The sequence below is a fragment of the Gracilinanus agilis genome, chromosome 3 (genome assembly GCF_016433145.1).
Source record: "Gracilinanus agilis isolate LMUSP501 chromosome 3, AgileGrace, whole genome shotgun sequence".
NCBI classification, from domain to species: Eukaryota; Metazoa; Chordata; class Mammalia; order Didelphimorphia; family Didelphidae; genus Gracilinanus; species Gracilinanus agilis.
This window is the reverse complement of record NC_058132.1, coordinates 206,930,934-206,955,288: the sequence shown is the minus strand read 5'-3', so window position 1 is coordinate 206,955,288 and position 24,355 is coordinate 206,930,934. Positions and strand designations below refer to the sequence as shown.

The 24,355-nt window shown below is 37.0% G+C and overlaps 1 protein-coding gene across 1 annotated transcript in view; it reads right to left on the bottom strand.

The window, feature by feature from the left end:
• Positions 1-24,355, bottom strand: part of GRIK4 (glutamate ionotropic receptor kainate type subunit 4) — a 315,433-nt gene that overhangs the window by 201,118 nt on the left and 89,960 nt on the right. The window contains exon 7 of the mRNA XM_044669645.1: positions 1,781-1,933. Within this exon, the coding sequence (XP_044525580.1) occupies positions 1,781-1,933 (153 nt within the window). The remainder of the gene's footprint in view (positions 1-1,780; positions 1,934-24,355) is intronic.

The following is a 24,355-nucleotide window of genomic DNA, read 5'->3' as shown; positions in this document are numbered from 1 at the left end:
TTAATCCACTTTGAGGGGAATGTGAATGATTTAAGGGGCAAACCTCTCAACCTATACTTCAATTCCTATCCCTGCCCATTTTCAAATTGAAGGGAGGATGGAATTCTACCCTTTGCCCTTTGCTCTCCTATAACTACTTTTTGCAACTTCAACAATTGCTCAGATATATGTAATTAGGATCTGCTCCCCAGAAACTCTCTCTCCCAGTATTCCATGTTCCTTCTCATGTTATGTGTTAATGTAGGAAGGATATAAGTTTTATGTAGCCCTGCCTCGCTCTCTCTTCTCCCCTGATAATACTGGGAAAGTGGGCTTTTTACCAGGCAGGAGAATCTACACAAGTGGGTTTACTTTTTATTAGATAATTAGGTTTGAACTTCTATTTATCTTAGTTTTATTTTCTTTCTACTTCAAGTGATTATTAATAAACTTTATAAAACATAATACTTGGAATTATTGGACATTAATTTAAATCTTATATTGTGGTGACCATGAAAGGAACAGTGATGACAAACCTTTTAGAGGTCAAGTGCCCAAACTGCAACCCTCACGTTGCATGTGAGTCACCCCCTTACCCTAGACAGAAGAGGAAGAAAGTGCTCCCATTGGGCTTCTGGGAAAAGGGACAGGTCATGTAAGAAATGTCCTCAGGTGCAGTAGAGAGGGGGAAGTGAGCAGCTCCCTCTGGCATGTGTGCCATAGGTTCGCCAACATGGTTCTAAAACATCTCTTCTTCCCTCTATGGCATTTCTTTACAAAGTTATCCCTCTTGTAGTAACCCCACAAAAAAAATCACAGGATCACAATCTATATAAAATCAGGCTAACCCTGAAGGAAACTAGGATTTGGTACATTTAAAATGTTAACATAAGGCTGTATACTCATATATATAAATATGAATGAATAATATATATTCATTTCTTCAATTTTCTTTTGACTGGGAATTTTCTTCCTTTGGGGGCTATGGATATTCTTAGTCATCATTTATAACTTTGAGAATTCTTAGAAAGGCCAGGGGTAATTCAATGAGATGCTATGGAAGTCTGAGCCTTCTAGTTGGGAAATGATAAGGTTAAATGACTACAATTCATGCTGCTGAATTGGGTGATAGTGCCCCTTAACATTGCCTCTGCCATTCTTTTTCTGATTCTAATTCTTCAGAGTGATTAGATTCAAGGAGTGAAATAGGAGGAAGGGACTATAACACTGGTATTGAGGGAATATGGCAAATACTGTTTTACGGGCTAATTTGGTCAGGCTTATATTTTATACATTAAAAGAGATAATTGGGGCAGGTAAGTGGCTCAGAGGATTGAGAGCCAGGCCCAGATACGGGAGGTCCTGGATTCAAATTAGACCTCAGATATTTCCTAGCTGTGTGTCCCTGGGAAAGTAACTTAAATCCCATTTCCTAGTCCTTATAGCTCTTCAGTCTTGAAATCAATACATAGTATTGATTCTGAGATGGAAAGTAAGGTGTTTTAAAAAAAGATAATATACATAAAGTGCTTTGCAAATATTAAAGTGCTAATAAATACTAGCTATTATCACTTATTATTATCATTATTATTATTATTTGGTTATTATTTATTGAGGGATGCAGATTGACCTATAATGTACATCAACTGCCTCAATAATGAACCACATTATGATAGAGGGTACTGTATTTATCTATATGGATATGCTCAAAAGGCACTCTTATCTTTGAAATGAGTACCCTCCTTCCCTCCTATTTGGCTAGACCCAGATATATAAGCCAGACCCTTCAGTCCCTTCTCACCATTCTCAGGTAGTTCATGAGGCTGGTACCATGCTGCCAGATCTGTGCTGAGCCACAAGACAGGGGCTTCACACCAATCTCCTGACTTCGGTTCAGCTCTTGCACTGCAGTCACAACAGTGTAGACAGCATCAAATAGCAGGGCTGAGGAGAGCTGAGGATGTGGGAAGGGAAGGGAAAGTCAGAGGATGAAAGGAGAGAGGGGATGAGGAGGAAAAGAAAGAAAGAGAGGGAGTAGGGAGAGGAAAAGAAAATGACAATGAGAGGAAAGGAAGGAAAAAAGGGATGGAGGAATAAAAAGAGATGCAAGAAAGGGAAATTCAAAAGTAAAAGAAAATAAGGGAGAGAGGTGGGAAAGAGAAATAAAAAGAGAAGAAATAGAGTAGTCGGGACACATAGAGAGGAAGAAAAAATAAGAGATAAAAAGAGTAGAGGAAAGAGGAAATAAGGGAATAACAGAATGTCTATCAGTGATAGAAAACAAATTCATCCCTAAAGCCCCATCTTAGGCTACCAGATGATTTCTCTCTGCTCCATGCTAATGAACTTTAGAACCAGCCAAACTGACAGTGTGAAAGCTGCCTGCACAAAGGCTTCACTTTCATCTTTGGTATTTGATTCCTCTCTGGCCTCTAGAATACCTAAGGAGGCATCCACCAGCCTTTCCCTTTATACTCAGTTAACCCTCCTGTGTTATTTTCTTTATTTGTTCTAGGAAAATGAGAACATCCTGTGAATTTCTGGGGGTGTGGGGGGGAAGGGATACCTAGGTCGGCAAAGGAGGATTTCTATTTCTCTTCGACACTCATTAAAGCTTAGCTCAGAACTACCTAAATTTATGTAAATACTCTAGGTATTTGAGGCTTAGTCAACCAGTCATTCAACTGCACTGATTAAGTCTTTCTGTGTGAAAAGCCCTGTATTATGTGGTGTTTGTTGGTGGATAGTAGATGGGGAAGAAAGGATTAGTAGGAAAATGCAGAGGAAATTTAGGCACAGATCATGTTTTTCAAAAGTTTAAAATGACTGGATTGCATTTAAAAATGGGTAAAGTATGTCCATAAAGATATTACCTATACATGTATATGTATGTGTATATGTGTATTTGTGTGAAAATCAACACAGGGCAAGCAATGTAAATATCCAACACAGTGAGCCTTATACATAGGCAAAATGCTTAGTTGTACAAATGGAAAATTGTCCAAACTGTTATGAGGAAGAGTATAGATGATAGCTTGAAGAAATCTTGGACTTCATGGACATTCCATAATGGAATGAATCCAGGGTTGGAAGAGAGTGTGTGGTTTGGCCAAGCTGAAGGAAAGAGGTTTTGGCTGTGTGGTCCAGCTTTGCCAAATATCCAAGGAGCTGACAGAGTGAAATATCACTGAGAAGAAGATACTTCAATCAACTATCATGGCTTAGGTAGAGAAAGGTTTTAGATATCTGTTGGTGGACAGCAGATTTATCTACCTTACCCCCTAGAGCTTTTGAGGATTAACTGGCTGTGGATAAAACTTGATCCTGGTTTCCTGTGACATCTGTGATATCTTGGAGTACCGTGGACAAGTGTAGTGAGAATCCTACCTCTCCAGCCCTCTCTTAGTCTAGTTACAGATTTAATTTAGTTTAGACCTCAGTTTAGTTGAGTCATTTGGGTTAAAATAGTGTAGATCCTGACCCAACTCCCACTTCTTGAGTTTGTCCTTAGATAACTAGCTTAGGGTGACCTCTCTCTACTGCCTTTACCTTTTAAAGTCATTATTAAAAAGTGTTTTTTGTTCCTGTTGTGTCTTTCCCTATAGAAGTAAGATATCCCTGGCTGATTTAGTCTAAGTGGCAGTTGCCACTCACGTTGTCAAGTCCCTTTTGTATTTGTTTAAGATAGTTATACATCTTCATCCTTTATTTCTTCCTTCATCCCTTTCCCTCCAAAAGAACCCCTGTGTGTGTTTGTGCTTATTTATCCACTTCACTACTCATGTTTGCAAACTGTTTCAGTAAGGCATCATTCATATTTTCCAACTGACCAGGTATTTTGCAGTATACTTCCTACAATTATATTATTAAGCTTTTCCTCAAAATACTTCCTCTACCAATGCCTGAAATTTCAATATAAAAATTGTCTCTTTAAATGTATGCTCAATAACTGAAATAACACAAATGTAATGATTGGGAGAAATAGCTGAATAGATTGTGATATTTTAATATAATGGATTGTTCTATTTTATTAGAAATGACAAATACTGGAAATATAAAGAAAAAAGGGAAATATATAAAGAGGTGAAAAGAGAAGAAAGAAGAATAAGAATAATATACAATATGATTACATTTTTTAAAAAGCAGCCACAAAATCAAGAGAAAAAAGTATCCATGTAAAACAAATCCAAAGGGAACTCAAAAGCAGAGGATGTTTATATTAGCATAAATATATAATTTATATATTTTAAACAAATTATAAACAATATGGAATTTGTGGTTTTGCACAAAATATTTTATGGATTTATTTATTTATAATTTTTATTGATGGTGGTTACTAAGTATATAATTTTTAAAAACTGAAAAAGCTTTTTCAAAAATAAGGAGATTTGAAGATTGGGCAACAATATCAACAAAGTAGACATTTTCATAGAAATATATTAACTTTGGGATGAAAATATAGTGCATTAGAGTGAGAATAAAAAGGAAAAACATAAGTGCTATCATTGTGAAAATATACTTTAGATCTGCAACTTAGAGTAATGGATGATTATTCCCTGAAACTAATCTGGTACAGATGCAAGATATTGAATGAGTTCCAGTACTTAGGCATTATGGATACCTCTTTCTGCTATAAGCTGAATAAGTGATCAATTTCAAACTTTTCTTAATAACAATTTCATGTCCTAGAGAATAAAGGCAAATGGGGGAAGAATAACATTGGTGAACAAAAAGTAGTAATGATGACAATCTTGAGATGAAGTAACCATGTCATCTTAGAGTTTGTGCTAGTCAAGGAGAATACTGGGCTATGTCAGAAATGTATCATAAACATTAGGAATGTAAAATTTTAAAGGTTCAGAAAAATTATAAACATGAGAAACTAAATGATATGACTCAACAGGATAGAAGTTTCTAAAAATGAAATTTTGGTAATAAAACTTCAAAGCATGGTGATACATGTGGCTGTATCAGGAACTCTTTGATTACCTCATATTTAAACATGTACAGAAAGGTCATGTAAAAAAGGATAGAAAAGATTGGCACACTATAAGAAGATCTTCAACAATATTGAAGCCAAATTTGAACTAAATCTTATAGGGGGAAAAATAAAGGTAACCCCCCCAAAAAAACAAAAGAAACTAAGGCAATGTGGCATTGCATTAAGAGATATGGATTGGAAATCAAAGAATATCAGAATTCTAGTCCTTTTACTTACTACCTGTGTGACATTGGGTAAATAATTTCACTTAAAATGGATAGAGTACAGAATCTGAAGTCAGGAAGACCTTAGTTCAAATCCAGCTTCAGTTGTCTACTAGATATGTGTTTCTGGGCAGATTACTTAACTTCTGTCTACCTCAGTTTCCTCAACTATAAAACAAGGATAACAATAGCACCCACCCTCTAGGTTTGTTAGACGGTAATCTGTAAAGAATATATTGATAAATTTGATAAACTAGGAAAGACAAAGGGATCTTTATATAAACTTCAGCTGACTCATAATTTTACTCAATAAAAGGACTCAGGTTTAACCATCCTTAGACCATCTTCAAGTTTAGATAAAAACAACAAAAGAAAGTTGATCTCTAACCTGACTTTGCCACCGTCTGGGCAAAGATAACAGGGAGGATTCAACCTCCTTCTTATCTATCTACACTCTCTCTTAGGAAGAATGCTGTGACAGTGAGAGCTAATAAGTATCCTTCATAGCTTTGCCTCTGAGAAGCTATTAGTACCTGAATCTTGCCCGAGAAGAAACTCTGATCTCAGCTAAGAGGTCAAAGAAATCAAGACACCATGAGCCCCTGCTAGAAGTGCCCTCTTCCTCTTCAAATCTCTTAAAGTGCTTAGCACTGCTCATCTCCAAATTTGTATTGGGACAATCATTCCCTTTCTGGACTATAAGATCCATGGGTCAGGGAAGGCACCTTATTTATTTTGACATCACTCAAATAACATGTAGTAAACACAATGCTGCCACAGACATCTATTAGCTGTGTCACCCTGGGCAGGTCATTTGCTTCTCTGATCTTTATCTGTAAAATGAGGAGGTCAAACTTAATGACTTTCAAGGTCCTTTCCAGCTCTAAATCTATGATTCTTTAATATGCTCACGATGCATAGATGGTTGTTCTGGGCACTGGGGAAGAAAGATACAAAGTGAAATTAGACAGAGCAGATGTGTTTACAGAAGCCCTCTTTTCAGAGACAGTGTTAGAGGGACGATCTATGGTTTCACTAGAAAGGGAAGTCTTGGTGAAGAACTTCCTCTACCTGTATAGACCTGTACCTTCCCTGCAATTTACTATCAGAGTTGTCTGGACACTGAGAAATGAAGTGACGTGTCCAGAGTAACATAGTCAGAATGAGTTAGAGACAGGATTTGAAATCAAGCTTTTCCAAATAAGCTAATCAAGAATACCAATAAGACTTGAAAAAAAAATTAACTGCAGAAGCAGATCTTTGTCTGCTCCCCCTATGCTGCTTCTTACTGTCTATTATAGGAATAAGATGGCAAACAAGTAACTTGAATACACGATAATACATGATAGGTGTTCTAAAAAAAGTCTTTGGATGATACAAGGGGGAAGTTCAATATTGATGGGGAGAACAGGAAAGGCTTCATGGAGAAGGTAACATTTAATCTGGGTTTTAATGATAGTTAAGATGTCATCAGGCAAATGCTTGTTGGAGTGAATTAAATTCTACTGTCAGGGCTCTGTATAAAATTCTTTGGTCTTCTCTACTGAGCCAGCCAGCTAGCTTCCTCAAGCTTCTCTGCTGTCTTTTCCCATCCATCAACTTCAACTCATTCCTCTCCATCTCATTACCTTGCCCCTTTGCATCTTTGGTTCCCTCTTCATCTGATGTGGGGCTCTCCCTCTCTCACTTGATGCCTCTCAAAGCTGCTACATCTGTCTGTGTCTGTTTTACATAATCCTTTCTCCCCGGAGCAAACATCTCTCTTTTATTAATGGTCTGCTCAACTTGACTACCAATAAGACTTGAAAAAAAAGTCAAAATATGGCTGGCTCAGTTAGCAAAATTAGTCAGAATTTAATCCTGAGTTTCTACTCATCCTTTAATGACTAACTTAAATGACACCTTCTCCATGAAGCTTTCTATCATTTCCTAGTCAATGTCAGCCTTCTCTATCAAAAATCACATTGTACTTTGTTTTCTAACTCTCTAATATATTTATTGTGTATTACTGGGCATTATAGTCATTTCTGTAAGAGATAGTAATTTCTAAGTTCAGGAAGGGCAAAGACTATGCTTTATCTGAACTTCATTAACTGAAATTTAACAAATGCCCTGCATAGAATAGGCATGTAATAAATTTTGACTCAATTTAACTCTTTCTGCACTCCAGCTCTAATTTCCTCCAACTCTGAACTATACTCTTGTCCATACTATGCTGTCAGTGGGCACTCCCTTCCCTTTTCAGCATGTTTATATATTTTCTTTCTCCATTAAGTTGTAGGATCCTTAAAGTTAGGGACTATCTTACTTGCTTATAATTGTATCTATATTCTTAGCATAGTGCTTGGCATATTGTAAGTCCTTAATGAATCTATCTATCTATCTATCTATCTATCTATCTATCTATCTATCTATCTATCTATCTATGAAGTGCTGTTGCATTAGCACAACGAGAATGACTTCCTTCTTTTGGCCAGAGCTTCTGGTTCATAGTCTGATAGAACCTTAGGTTTGGAAGGGACTTTTAACAATCATCTAGTACAGTGGTTCCCAGACTTTTTTGGTTTGCCGCTCCCTTTCCAGCCCCCTGGAAAGTAATTTTTTAAATTTTTTAATAGCAATTAATAGGAAAGATAAATGCACCTGTGGCCATCACCACCCCCCTAGATTGCTGCAGCACCCACCAGGGGGCGGTAGCACAAACTTTGGGAATTACTGATCTAATCCTAGCACACCCAAGTGCAGGAATCCCCACTCATATCCTTGAAGAGTTCCCTTGACTTGGTTGTTGTATTATATCTTCCAGTTAATCTCTATACCTTCTTCCCTTCCACCCTCAATGGTCTCTTTATTTTTAGATTCTTAGAATTAACATTTGACTTTCCAGAGACTATAGAAGTCTGTGAATACCCCCTCATTCTCCCTCCTCCACACATTCATTTCAGATGCGGAAGGAAAATCTCAGAGTAGTGAAGCTCTTTCAGCTCTAAACACTGTGATTCAAAGTGAGTTGACCATAGTTCCAGATTAAGATGGCTACAGATTAGTTACAGCACTTTTACCCTCCCCACCACTGACTTGTACGATACCTCAAAAGAACAAAAAGGCCAAGTTCAGATGAGCGAAGGGACTCCACAATAGGGTGCAGCATCAAAGGTACCTGGGATTTAGGCATTTCCAAACTATAAGGGGGTAAATTAGCTCTCACCAAACTTCGAGCAGATCAAACCCTCCCCCACCCACCTCCTTTTGGGCAGGATTCATAGCCAGCACCCTAGAATTAAAGCAGTGGGGAACAACCTCTAAGTTCTTGGCAGCAGATCAAGAGCACCCCTGAGAGCAGCTAGACCTGAAACCCCAAAAGGCTGACGAGTGCACACCTTGGGCATGGAGAAGGGAGTGGGGCTGGAGTGGCATACAGCAGAAACTGTATGCAGACTCAAAAAGTAGCCTCAGGCAAAAAACACTTTGTAGCTCCATACAGATAGCTTACCCTTTTCACCCAGACTTCTGAGGGAAGCAAGAAACAGCAGAGTAATGGCTAGCAAGGCTCAAGAAAAAACAACCAACAAAAGAAGCAAGAAAAATCCACTAACTCTAGATAATTTTTACATAGAAAAAAATCTAGACCACAGAACAGAGAGCAGAGGAGGACAAATATGTAAACACATCCAAACCCTCCCCCCAAAATGAAAATTGGTCACAAGCTCTTGAAGAGTTTCAATCTGAGGTGATGAGAAAGGTGGAAGAGATATGGCAAGAAAAGTGGGAAATAGTTCAAAAAGAAAATAACAGTTTAAAACACAAAATTTTACAATTAGAAACTGAGGTTCAGAAAAAAATGAAATGATAAGCAAATTGAAGACTAGAAATTACCATGAAGCCATGAAGAGCCAGAGAGACCAGGCAGAAAAGGAAAACCAAAATATTATAGCCAAAAACCAGTCTTTAGAGGCTAAAATTGGTCAAGTAGAAGCCAATGATCTCACAAGACAGCAAGAATTAATAAAGCAAAGTCAAAAGACTGCCAAAATAGAAGGAAAAATGAAATATCTCAATGAGAAGATGACCAATCAAGAAAACAGGTCTAGAAGAGACAACTAGAGAATTATTGGTCATCTGGAAAAATCAGAGACAAATAGAAATCTAGATATCATAATACAAGAAATTATCCAAGAAAACTGCCCTGATATCCTTGAACAAGAGGGCAAAATAGATATTGATATAGCCCATAGAACACCTTCTACACTAAATCCTCAAAAGACAACCCCAAGGAATATAAGTAATGAAAGTCAAAAGCTTCCTAGTTAAAAAGAAAATATTATAAGAAGCCAGAAAGAGACAATTCAGATATCAAGGAACACCAATCAGGATTACACAGGATCTGCCAGGCTCCCCACTATAAGACTGCAAAGCTTGCAATATGATATTCAGAAAGGCAAGAGAACTGGGTCTATAATCAAGGATCACCTACCCATCAAAACTGACTATATACTGCCAGGGGAAAGTGTGGGAATTTGGGGGACTGATTTAACTGGTTTAAAAGGAAATAGCAAAAGAAGAAAAGGCAGAATTAGCAGAGGACTTCAAAATGTTGGGGAATACACAGATGACAATCATAACTCTGAAAGTGAATGGGATGAACTCTCCCTTAAAACGGAAGCAAATAGCAGAGTGGATTAGAAACCAAAAGCCTTGTCTACAAGAAACACCCATGAGGCAGATAGACACACACAGTGTTAAGGTGAAAGGATGGAGCAAAATCTATTGGGTTTCAACTGAGAAAAAGAAGGCAGGAGTTGCAATCTTGATAACTGATAAAGCCAAAGTAAAAATAGATCTGATCAAAAGAGATAGGGAAGGTAATTACATCCTCATAAAAGACAGTATAGACAATGAGGAAATATCAGTACTTAAAATGTATGCACCAAATGATATAGCATCTAAATTTTTAAAGGAGAAACTGGCAGAGCTCAAAGAATAAATAGATAGTAGAACCTTCCCCTATCAGATAAATCAAACCAAAAACTGAATAAGAAAGAGATAAGAGAGGTGAATGAAATATTAGAAAAATTAAAGTTAATAGACATGTAGGGAAAAATAAATAGGAACAAAAAGGAATAAAATTTCTTTTCAGCAGCACATGGTACATTCTCAAAGATTGACTATGCACTAGGACATAGAAATATGGCAAACAAATGCAAAAAAGCAGAAATAATATATGCAACTTTTTCAGATCATAATGCAATAAAAATAATAATTAGTAAGGGCATATGGAAAGGCAAATCAAAAACTAATTGGAAATTGAATAATATGATTCTCCAAAATCAGTTAATTAAAGAACAACTCATAGAAACAATTAATAATTTCATTGAAGAGAACGACAATGATGAGACATCCTACCAAAATCTGTGGGATACAGCCAAAGCAGTACTTAGGGGGAAATTTATATTTGTGCATATATTAACAGATTAGGGAGGGCAGAGGCCAATGAATTGGGCATGCAAATAAAAAATAGAAAGCAAACAAATTAAAAATCCCCATATGAAAACTAAATTAGAGGTTATAAAAACTAAAGGAGAAATTAATAAAATTGAAAATAAAAGAACTATTGAATTAATAAATAATACCAGAAGCTGGTACTTTGAAAAAACAAATGAAATTGACAAAGTACTGCTCAATCTAATAAAAAAAGGAAAGAAGAAAATCAAATTAACAGTATCAAAGATGAAAAAGGAGATGTCACCTCTAATGAAGAGGAAATTAAGGAATCATTAAAATCTACTTTGCCCAATTATATGGCAATAAATATAGAAATCTAGGTGATATGGATGAATATTTACAAAAATACAAATTGCCTAGATTAACAGCAGAAGAAATAGAATACTTAAATAATCCCATATCAGAAAAATAAATTGAACAAAGCATCAAATAACTCCCTAAAAAAAATCCCTAGGACCAGATGGATTCACAAATGAACTCTATCAAACATTCAAAGAACAACTAATTCTAATACTATACAAATTATTTGACATAATAAGCAAAAGAAGGAGTTCTACTAAATTCCTTTTATGACACTAATATGGTACTGATCCCAAAGCCAGGCAGATCAAAAACAGAGAAAGAAAACTACAGACCAATCACCTAAATGAACATAGATGAAAAAATCTTAAATAGAATACTAGCAAAAAAGCCTCTAGCAAGTGATCACAAGGGTTATTTATTATGATTAGATGGGATTCATACCAGGAATACAAGGATGGTTCAATATTAGGAAAACCATCCACATAATTGGCCATATCAACAAGGTAACGAACAAAAATTACATATTATCTCAATAGATGCTGAAAAAGCCTTTGACAAAATACATTCCTACTGAAAACACTAGAAAATATAGGGATAGAAGGGCCTTTCCTAAAACTAATAAACAGTATATATCTTAAACCAACAACAAGCATCATATGCAGTGGAGACAAATTAGAAGCATTCCCAATAAGATCAGGAGTGAAACAAGGATGTCCATTATCACCTCTATTATTTAACATTGTACTAGAAACACTAGCAATTGCAATTAGAGAAGAAAAAGAAATTGAAGGTATTAAAATAGGCAGTGAGGAGACCAAGCTATCACTCTTTGCAGATGATATAATGGTCTACTTAAAAAATTCTAGAGAATCAACTAAAAACCTAGTGGAAATAATCCACAACTTTAGCTTAAAGAGAAATACCATTCAAAATCACCCTAGACAATATAAAATACTGAGGAATCTATCTACCAAAACAAACACAGCAATTATATGAACACAACTATGAAACACTTTCCAAACAATTAAAACTAGATCTAAACAATTGGAAAAACATTGATTGCTTGTGGGTAGGACGAGCTAACATGATACAAATAGCCATTCTACCCAAATTAATTTACTTATTTAGTACCTTACCTATCAAACTACCAAAAATATTTTTTACAGAATTAGAAAAAACCATAACAAAGTTTGCTTGGAAGAACAAAATATCAAGAATATAAAGGGAAATAATGAAAAAAAACCATGAAGAAAGGTGGCCTACCAGTACCAGATCTTAAACTGTACTACAAAGCAGTGGTCATCAAAACAATATGGTACTGGCTAAGAGATAGAAGGGAGGAAAGTGGAGTAGACTTGGGGTAAGTGACATCAGCAAGACAGTCTATGATAAACCCAAAGAACCCAGCTTTGGGAACAAAAACCCACTATTTGACAAAAACTGCTGGGAAAATTGGAAAACAATATGGGAGAGATAAGGTTTAGATCAACATCTCACATCCTACACCAAGATAAATTCAAAATGGGCGAATGACTTGAATGTAAAGAAGGAAACTATAAGTAAATTAGGTAAGTACAAAATAGTATACTTGTCAGATCTTTGGGAAAGGGAAGATTTTAAAACCAAGCAATAGTTAGAAAAAATTACAAAATGTAAAATAAATAATTTTGATTACAAAAGTTTTTGTGGAAACAATACTAATGCAACCAAAATTAGAAGGGAATCAACAAATTGGGAAAAAATCTTTATAACAAAAAACTCTGACAAAGGTCTAATTACTCAAATTTATAAGGAGCTAAATCAGTTGTACAAAAAAATCAAGTCATTCCACAATTGATAAATGGGCAAGGGACATGAATAGGCAATTTTCAGATAAAGAAATCAAAACTATCAATAAGCACACGAGAAAGTGTTCTAAATCCCTTATAATTAGAGAAATGCAAATCAAAACAACTCTGATATACCACCTCACACCTAGCAGATTAACTAACATGACAGCAAAGGAAAGTAATAATGTTGGAGGGGATGTGGCAAAATTGGGACATTAATACATTGCTGGTGGAGTTGTGAATTGATCCAACCATTCTGGATGGCAATTTGGAACTATGTCCAAAGTGCTTTAATTTGATCCAGCCATAGCATTGCTTGGTTTATACCCCAAAGAAATAATGAGGAAAAACACTCGTAGAAAAATATTTATAGCCATGCTCTTTGTGGTGGCAAAAAATTGGAAAATTAGGGAATGTCCTTCGATTGGGGAATGGCTAAACAAATTGTGGTATCTGCTAGTGATGGAATACTATAGTGCTCAAAGGAATAACGAAGTGGAGGAATTCCATGTGAATTGGAATGACCTCCAGGAATTGATGCAGAGAGAAAGGAGTAGAACCAGGAGAACATTGTACACAGAGACTGATACACTGTGGTACAATCAAACATAATGGACTTCTCTACTAGCAGCAATGCAAGGATCCAGAGCAATGCTGAGGGACTTATAAGAAGGAAAACTAGCCACATTTGGAGGAAGAATTGTGGGAGTAGAAACAGAGAGGAAAAACAACTGCTTGAACACATGGACTGATGGGTATATTATTGGGGATGTAGGTGCTAAACAATAACTCTAGTCCAACTATCAAAAATATGGAATTAGGTCTCAATCAAGGATACATGTATAACCCAGTGGAATTGTGCATTGGCTATGGTGGTGGTGGGGCTTGGCAGAGCGGGAAAGAACATGAAACATGTAACTATGGGAAAATATTCAAAATTAAAAATGAAAAGTAAAATTAAAATAAACAAAAAACAAAGTGAGTTGACCAAGGTAATATGCCTAATTAATGGTAGGGCAAAGAATAGAATCCAAGTCACCTGACTACTCTTTCTGTTATGCTTTGTTGGGCATCTTGAGGTCATTATTTGTCATTTGGGAACTCCCTATTCCTTTGAAGAGCCTTTAAATCTCAGTAAGCATTTGGATGGTGGAGCAGCAGTTGAGCTTAGTGGATTATCATCTCCCTACTGGCCTCTTCAAAAGGCTTTTCAGAGGGCTCCAGGGTTTTATAATTGGGTATAGTGGAAGGGGAGTTCTGAGCTTGGAAAGGTAGTGTGGCAAAGTGACTTGAAGTCTATCTAGTTAGACCTCAGTTGAAATCCTACCTTAGACATTAGTTCAGTGAGTCACTTGACTTTTATCAGTTTAAGATTCATCATCTGTGAAATGGTAATGATAATAACATCACCACAAAAAGGATTGTTATAAGGATTAAATATCATAATTTATGTAAAGCACTTTGTAAATTTTAACCTGTTATAAAAATTTCAGATATAAGTATTATTGAGAGGTAGTATGGTAAGTTGATGAACAATGGGTCTTGGATTGAGGAAAACCTGTAGTCAAGCTCAACATTGATACATACTGGTTGTGTGACCCTAGAAGCCACTTAAACTGTCAATGCTTGGATTATAAATTGCAGAGAATGTGCTGAACTGCATTAGTAGAGAAAATTCCTCACTAGCTACATTGATGAAATCATGGGTCTAGGCAAAACAAAAGATGATCAATTATTTGAGCAATCCACTTGACTCTGGTGGGTTCAGATAAATTATTTGACTCTGCTCAAAGCCTTATTAGTTGCCCTTCCCTTCCATATGCCTAGTTGGCTGGATCAGGTTCATACTGTGTAATTAGGATTTGCTCCCCAGGACTCTAAATCCCAGTTTCCCATGTTCCTTCTCAGTTATGTGCTAATGTAGGGAGGATATAAGTTTTGTGTATCCGCCCCTCGCTCTTTCTTCCTGATCATGGTTTGTGGAGGTGGGGTAAAGTGAGAGGCAGGAGAGTTTTACTCAGGTTTTACTTCTATTTCTTTTTTCTTCTAACTTCAAGTGATTATTAATAAATCATATAAAATATAATACTTGAAGTTATTGGCTATTGATTTAAATTTTACAATACAAAGGGCCAGGCAGGAGAACTTACTCACATGGTCTTATTTTTGTTAGATAATTGGGTTTTTTTTTACTTCTATTTCCTTTTTATTCCTTCTACTTCAAATAGTTATTAATAAACTTTATAAAATTAATACTTGGAGTTATTGGATATCAATTTAAATTTTACAATATGAAGGACAAAATAGGAGCTAAGGAGAAGATGGAAAAGGGGTAGGAATTCTGGCTGATTCATGGACCTATTAATCTTCTAAGACACTCAATCTGAATTTCTCTTTCCCTAAGGAGTCTATTTTTGAGGTCTTCTTCCACTGGAGGTTTTCAAATTAATCTCACCAAATCTTCTTCTACCTCCCCCTACCAAGATCCATAGTCCTTCCTACCATATACTTCCAACCTGAATTATACTCTTTTGTTGGTTACTGATGTCTTGTGAACAAGAGATCAGGATACTTAGAATTCAAAAAGTACTGGTTGACAATGAATACCGTTGGGTTCCCTCACTGGGGAAGTCTTAATGTTCATTTGCCATTTCTAGTATTTTATTTTCTATGATAACAGAATGGGGTATTGATGGATGGAAGGGTTCTCCAAAAGTATGTTTCCTCTTTTTCTTTGGGAAAAAGTCCCAGATGTGAAGATTGGTTACCTGGGCTTGAACGTCAGCTCTCTACCTAACATATTATGTGACCCTGAGAAATTCACATAACCTCTCTGAACTTATTTTCTCATCTGGAAAAATGAAGGACTTGTCCTCCAGGCCCTAAATCTACAATCCTATGATCCTAGGTTCTTCCTTGGAGTTAAGCCTATCTAAGGACATCAATCAACCCTCACTTTTCCTCTTGGGTTAGAAGTAGGCTATACTATCCTAATGGTTTGGGCTCCTTTCTTTCTCAGTCACTTAGTTCTCTTTTCTAAGGTCCCCATTCTTTTCTAAGCTCCTACTTCTCCTATTCCTTTTAGCACAGTTGTTAAAATTTCCTTGAAAGACTTGGATGGGGCTCATAAAGACAAGGCAAGGGAATAAAGCTAAGGTAGGCAGTTGTTCCTTCCATTCCCTTCTGAGGACTCAGAATCTATTTCTCAATGAATCTTCTCTGAACCTGGTTTTCAGTTTTCTATTCATCTCCCCTTTGCCTGAACTCCCTTACCCTCACCCTATTTCACCTCTGCTAGCAGAAGAGTCTCTAATTTCTTTGCCTCATCAACTTTTCCCATCTACTTTCAAATCTCCATCCTGAAGGATCTTTTTACTCTTCTAATTGCTTTCTCCCTCTGCTATTATTTACTAATTTAGCTCTGGAAAGCATTTGGGGCTACAGTCAGGATGAAAGCAACCCTGCTAAATAACATCATACTGTACATTTCTCAGTTCACAGCCCGTATGGCATTGCTTGCTCACCCTCTCCCTGTCTCTGTCTCTCTCCCCTTTCTCTCTCCCTATTAATCACCCCTAGTCTATCTTTTCCCCTTCTCTTTCTCTATTCTTTCCCCTGTCTCATTTTTATTTGCTCTTTGTTTCTCTCTCTCTCTCTCTCTCTCTCTCTCTCTCTCTCTCTCTCTCTCTCTCTCTCTCTCCCCCCCCTTCTTTCTTTTTGCCTACTTACTCTTCAAAATATCAAATATCTCAGCTGATTGAGCCCTCATTTAAAATAATTTCCTCTCTTGTCACTGAAATATTAGTTGGCAGGGAATCTCTAGTTCTCAGATTCCTATATTTTCATTTTCGTTCTTCATTGTTATATTCTTTTGATCTGTTTGTAAATTGTTTAGAGGCATGTGAGACATTGTATAAATTAAGATGTGCTGCTTGTGATTTGGGAGAAGTGTTTGAGATGATGTCTTTTCTTGAAATAGCAATATAGCTGAGCCCCCAACCCTCCACCACCCACTCTCCAGACCAACTGAGATGTCAGTCTCCTCTTGGGGCTGGGTGAAGCTTTCACCTCAAACTGCTGTCAGTTGTAACTTTGCCCCCAAAGATAATACCAGGAGTGGAAGACCATTAAAATCCTGTGAAATAGACTTTACAATCTGGATTTTATTCAATGAAATAAACACTTAATTACGAACATCTGTTTTAGCCTAAATTCTAATTACTTAATCTAGCCATCTGTAATTTTAATGATTTTCCACAATTTTCTTTCTTTGCAACGTGATTAATGAGAATGACATGTGAACAAGTGGTTCTGCTCTTCCAGTCAGTTACAGGACTCTGTCTCTCCTCTACCCCCAGTACTTCTCTTTCAATGGAGAAGCACGTTTTTTTTGCTATTTGCCAGCAGATGCCTGGCAGGTACAGCTGGTGAGTGACATGATGCTCAGAGCCAAATTATTTCTATTGTTTTCTTTCAGCTTGGCCACTAAAGCTCTCACCTCTTAGAAGACAGCTCCTGTGGCAATATAGGGCTACACTACCTATACTGTAAACGTGGTGCAGTGGAGATCAGGGGAGAGGGAAAGAGAAAAAGATGGAGATAGGGAGAGGAAAATTAGAGGGAAGGGGAAAATGGAGAAAGAGAAAACAAGAAGAAGAGTGAGGAAGATAAAATAAGGAGAGAGGGGAAAGAGAAAGGAACATAAAAGAAGAGAGGAGAGTCAGAGACAGACACAGAGACAGAGAGGAGGGAAAAAAAAGAAACAAGATAAAGGAGAGGGAGAGAGGAGGGAAAAGAAAATGAAAAAAAAAAAGAAAAGAATGAAAGGAGAAAAGGGAAAAAATAAGAGGAGGAGAAAAGGGAAAGAGATATTTGAAAAAGGGGAGAGAGAAGGGGATAGAAGAGGAGAGGAGGGAAGAAAAGTATAAAAAAGGGAGAGAAGTGGGGGGGGGGAGAATTCCTTCAAATAAGGGGATGCTTTTTCTTCTGAAGGCAGGGCAGAGGAAGGCAGCTCAAGGTTGTTTCCCCATTGGGGCTGTGTTCCATCTTCCTTTGTGCTCTTTAGCAGCACTGTCACATAAAAGGGCCAGGCTGTTTGCACGGGGAATTCCAGAACACAACAAGGCAGGTAGGGAGACGTGCTGCTCTTCAGTAAGGTCATTGCCATAGCAAGAAGCATAGAGAGAGGCGTGTGACTGTTGTCATTGTTGTTGCTGCTGTTTTATCTTTTCACTTTCCCAAGGCAAGATATGTATGTCTCCACCCTCCCTCCTTCCCAGAACAGGCTATTGTCTAATGAAAGGACTCTTGGACCTGGGAAACAGGAGATTGTGAGTCTAGTCTAGGCTCTGTCACTGATTTGTCCTGTGAACTTAGATATGTCAGTTAATCTCACTTCAATGTCTTCAATTTAAAAAGGGAGGAAGGAGTAACTCATATTCTTTCCCATTTTATAAAGATCCTGGAGGAATGAAGGTTCCAAAAGAAAGCACATTGACCTGGGAGATGGGAGACTTGGATTCTGTCTTGGTCCTATTACTAATTTGCAGTGTTACATTAGGGAAATTATTTTTTCATTTCTCTGGGCATTAGTTTCCTCATCCGAGGTTTAGACTGGGGTCCCTTTCAAACTGCTTGATTCTAAATATGTATTTTGAATGAAATGACTTGGATATTTGGTGGCCTAATATCTAACATACTCAACACTGTACATGGAAAATCAAATTTTAAAACTTCCACTGTCTCTTAGGCAAAAGAGATAAGTAGCATCTATTCCATAGACAAGAGAAACAAGGGGACTTATCTAAGACTAATGTGAGAATCAGCAGCAGAAATGGGACTAGATGCCTGGCTTAGGTGAGTCTAAGTGATCCACAGAATAAGTAAGAACAAAAATCTCCATCAATATTGAGACAGCCCTGAGATATCCTGATGTCTTTGTGTACTATAATCAACTTAATTCTTGGGTCTCAGGTTAGACCACAGGAAGAATAATGCTATTTGTTTCAGAAATATCCTCTTGGTTCCTTTTGGATACTCATGACTAACAGAATATGACCCTATGTTGGGGTTTTCTTGGCAAAAATAATGGGATGGTTTGCCATTTTCTTCTCCAGCTCATTTAACAGATGAGGAAATTAAGGCAAACAGGGTCATGTGACATGCCCAGGGTCACAAAGCCAGTAAATATCTGAGGCTGGAGTTGAAGTCATGAAAATGAGTCTCCCTGAATCCAAACCCAGTGTTCTAAACACTGCACCACCTAATTGAGCTCCCCCCCCCCCAAATAGATCATTCCAAAGTGTTTAACAGGACTGCATTCTCCAGGTTGGGAAGAAACAGTCTCTTATCCTTCCACCTCTTCCATTCAGATGAAATTTGTTCTTTACCATTACTGTGACCTCTGATTCCTTGACCCATCCCATTTCTCCAGTCCATCTCCACTCCATAGCTTAAATTATCTCTATGCCCAGGCTCTAGAGCCCAGGAAAGAGGCCAAGGCTGGAAATGCAAATGCAGGAGTCAATTAAACTAGGATGATAATTTAAGATTTGGATTTGAATTGAATTTAGATTCATCTTTTAGAATATAACATTTTGACATTGTGTTTCAATAAAATTGGTTTCCTTTGAAAAAAAATTATCTCTATGCCCAAACTTAGAGCCAAGTTTAATTTCTTCAGTATCACACTAATCACCACTCTAGAATTTCCTTCTTTTCCCTATGCCTCTAATCTACTACCTACACATTCCCTGCCACAACCATCATAGGATCACAGATTATAACTAGAAGGGACCTCAGGAGATATATAGTCCATACCCATGGTCTTCCACCTCTGTAAAGGAGGGAGTGCCTTCTAATATCTTTACATGAAGGCCAATACTTAATTATTATAATTTTCAGCATTACCTTTTGATTGTTTTGTTGCTGTTGTTTGACTTATTTCATTATGCATCAATTATATTTAAATCATCCCATGCTTCTCAGTATTTACCTAATTCATTACTTCTCACAAATTCAATACTTTTTACAAAAAAGCACTTTGAAAATCTAAAATACTATACTGGATCATAGGTCTAAAATGAAAAGGGAATCTGATCCAACCCTCTTATTTTATATATAAGAAAACTAAGGAATTGGGAGATTAAATGACTTGCATAAGGTCATACTGGCAGTAAATTCAGAGGTGGGATACCAATATTAACCACTATTAGTATCCTGATCCCAGACAGCTACCAAACATCACCAGAGAAAGTCATGAAAATGAGCTAATTTTGTCTACTATAAATTCATGGTACATAACAAAGCTGAGCTCTGATTGATGCTTAAGATTCTTTCTATTATTGACTCCCTGTTATTCCTCACAGCAACTGTTCCAAACCTTTTTCTCTCTGTTCAGTGCCCCCTTCAGAACTCCCAGTCCTCAAATTTATATCAGATGACTTAAACTCCTACTTCACTGAGAAGATTGAGATCATTTAAAGAAGATTCTCTCATCTTCTCCTCCTCCATCCCTTAAAATGTTTCAGCAAAGTTACTTCATTTCTCTCCAGTCACGGAGGAAGAGGAATTGCTAGTCATCATGAAACTGAGTCCCTCTTTTTCTACCCATAATCCCATTCCCTTCGTTTCTTCTCTAGCAACTACACCTTTTCTCTCAGGCTTCTCCAAACTCTCCTTTACTAACGGCTCTTTTCTGCTTCCTGATATCTGTCACCTTCCTGTATCATAATATTCCCTCTATCCAAATGGAAATGAACTACTTTCCATTCCCTGAACACACTCTGAAACATCTCAACACCAGAATTTCCCCCTATGCCTGAAAGATATTCCCTTACACTTTTTACCTGTTGAATTCCTCTCGACCTTATTTAAAGCCTAAGCCAAATGCCACCACTCTCATGAAGCCTTCTCCCAATGACCAATATCCTATAATACTGTGTAATATATGCTAATATAATATATTAGTTATATTTTGCTATATATACTATTATATTATATTATATTATATTATATATGCTAATATAATATATATGGTTATATAGACCATATTTGTATATAACATATATGCTAATACCCTATAAAACCATATAACATATGCTAATATGTGATAATATATCTAACATATTTGCATATAAATACATATTGATACCATATAATATATGCAAATATTGATATAATATATAACATATTTTATATAAAATATATTCTAATACCCTATAATATTATATGATATGTGCTTATATATAAAACATGTAATAAGCAAGAATACCTTATCATTCTAAATGTAACAGAGAAATTTCTTTTACACATTTCTTATGTGTATTTTTTATTTCACTGATATGCATTTGCGCTATATCCCTCCAATAGACTATAAGTTCCATGAGGGAAAAAAGTATATATAAATTTTGTTTCTCTCCCAAGACCTAACATAGTACTTACTCTGCCATACAATTAGCATTTAATTAATATTTTGAAATTGCATTGAAAACTGTCTGTACCCAAAGGAAACCAGGATTGTGCTTTTCTACTTCAGCATCTTTGATGACAGTATTCTCTCTACCTGCAATGGCCTTCTCTATCTCTTCTGCTTATCAGAATATACTCATTCTTCTAGGACCAGGTCATATGACTCCCACTCTAAGATGCTTTCCTTGACTATTCCAGCCCACAATAGCCCAGGAGGTTCAGTCTTCCCTCCTGTCATTCATCCATTGATCCATCCAGGTGATCCACTGGTCACTTACTTTTCAACTACTCCTTCAGCATAAAGTAAAGATTGCTTTGTGTTGTTAAAAATGTGTCTTCTTGAGTCACAGAGCAAAGGCATATTAATTCAGGAAGGGATATCAGAAGCCATCTTGTCCACCCCTCTCATTTTACCTTTGCCAAATAGACAATAAGTCTCCTGGGAACAGAGATTGGGTCTTAAATATGTTATTATTTATACTCTACAGCACCAAGTAAAGTGTTCTTGAATATATCTGATACTTAAACAGTATCTTGTGGCTGATTAGCAGACACGAAACCAGAACACATCTGATTAATCCCACAGTATTAGTCGGGATAACTAGTTGGAATATTTTACACATGAGGAAACTGAGGAATGAGGAGATTAAGTGACTTCCACAAAGTCACACTGGCAGTAAACTTAGAGGTGGGATACAACACTACAGACAGGAAATCACTGCCTCTTTCCTGTGTCCACCAAAGTCAGCACAGATATAAAAATAATTGAGAATTTCTACATTGCCTATTAAGGTCTAGGAACTGGGGAAGGGTGAAAATTCAGAGAAAGGGCAGCCTGCATCATTGGGTCATACATTTAGAGCAGAACGCACTTTGGAAATTAAAGTCCAGCTCCTCTCTTTTTAAAGAAGAGGAAACCTGTTTTAGGAAAGATTAAGTGAATTGTTCAAGGTCATACAGTTCACAATGTTCTGAGATGGCATTTGAACCAAGGATTCCTGACTTTGTTTCCCCTGTCTATGCACTGTGCCATAGGTTGGAATCATGGATCTGGAAAATATTGGTGGATGTGTTTGCTGAGCCAAATTTGAAAGATGGAAGAGAGCAAAAAAGGTTCCTACAAAGCAGCAATAAGGCAATTGTCCTGATTTCCCCCAAAGGGAAAAGAATAGAGTCTACAGACTATGGACCAGTGAACTTAACTTTGATTCCTGCAAAAATTCAAGCACTCATTATTAAAGAGATGGTTAGTGAATATCTTTAAAAGGAACTTTTGATCACAATTAAGTCAGTGTGGCTTAATCAAGAACAGGCTATGCCAGACTAACCTTATTTCCTCTTTTGGCAGTATTACTAAATTTGTAAGTCAGGGTAATGAGGTTGATATAATTTACCAAGATTTTAGTAAAGTATTTGAATAAAGTCTTTCATGCTATTCTTACAGAAAAGATGGAAAGATGCAGGCTATCTAATAGTACAATTAGATGAATTCAGAACTGGTTGAATGGCTGGGCTCAAAGAATAGTTGTTAATAGTTTGATGTCAGCTTGGCAGGAGGTCTATAGGGAAATGCTCTAGAGCTCTGGGCTGGACCCTGGGCTGCTTAACATTTTATACGTTGTATAAAGGCAGAGAAGTCATCTTTATCATATTTTTTGTGGCACAAAGCTAGGGGGACATTGGATGACACAGGATCCAAAGAAATCTTAACAGGTGAGAACATAAGGTTAAATTTAAATAAAATGGAATTCAATAGGGATAGATATAAAATCTTACACCTGAGCTTGAAAACCCAGTTTCATAATTCTAATAGCTGCTGAGAAGTATGTATTGATAGTTTTTTGTCTGAAAAAAGATTTAGGATTTCAGTACATGGCAAACTCTATACAGGTCAACATTGTGATATGGCAATCCAAAGGAAAGAAAGAAAACTTAATGCAAAAACTTGGGCTACATTAAGAAAGGGATACCTTCCAGGACAAAGGAGGTAAGCATCTCCTTATACTCTCCTCTGGTCAGAACACATCTGGAATGCTTTGTTCAATTTTGGAGGCATTTAGGGAGAACATTGATAAATTGGAGAGTATTCAGAGAGGGCAACCAGATGGCAAAGGACCCTGAGGCTATGACATATGAGGATCCATTGAAGGAAATGGGAATGTTTAGCCCCTCAGGAGGGGCACAGGATTGCTGTGTTCAAATGTTTGAAGGGTTGTCATGCAGAAAAGAAATTGGACTTTTTTGATGTGGCTCCAGAAGGTGGAACCAGGATCAAAGGTAGAGATAGTAAAGAGGCAAATTTAAGCTTGATGTCAGGGAAAAAATATTCCCAACCTTTGGAGCTATCAGGCAGATAGGTGGCTCAATGGATAGAGTACTGGTCTTGGAGTCAGGAAGACTTGACTTTGTGAAATCAGATCAGGCCTCAGACACTTATTAGCTGTGTGGGGCAGCTGGGTAGCTCAGTGGATTGAGAGGCAGGCCTAGAGACAGGAGGTCCTAGGTTCAAATCTGGCCTCAGACACTTCCCAGCTGTGCAAATCACTTGACTCCCATTGCCCACCCTTACCACTCTTCCACCAAGGAGTCAATACACAGAAGTTAAGGGTTTAAAAAACAAAACAAAACAAAACAAAACAAAACTTATTAGCTGTGTGACTCTGGGCAACTCACATAACTGTTTGCCTCAGTTTCCTCATCTGTAAAATAAGCTAAAGAAGGAAATAGAAGGCCACTCCAGTACCTTTGCCAAGAAAACCCAAAAATGAGGTCACAGATTTAGACAAAATGGAAAATGAACAACAAATTGGAGCTATACAAAATTAGAATGGGCTGTGGGTTCCTCCTCAAAGGAGGTCTTTGAGGAGAGGTTGGATGGCCACTTACTTAGATTATATTTTAGTATGAATTCCTATTCAGGTGTGGGTTGGACCAGATGACTGCTAAGGTTTCTTCTAATCCTAAAATTCTGATTCATTTTTTCCTATAAGATGCAAAAGGATTGAATGTTTCTCAGGGAGGAGGTATTCTATTTTATCCTTCCCTTTTAGTTCCTTTCTGGCAAATTC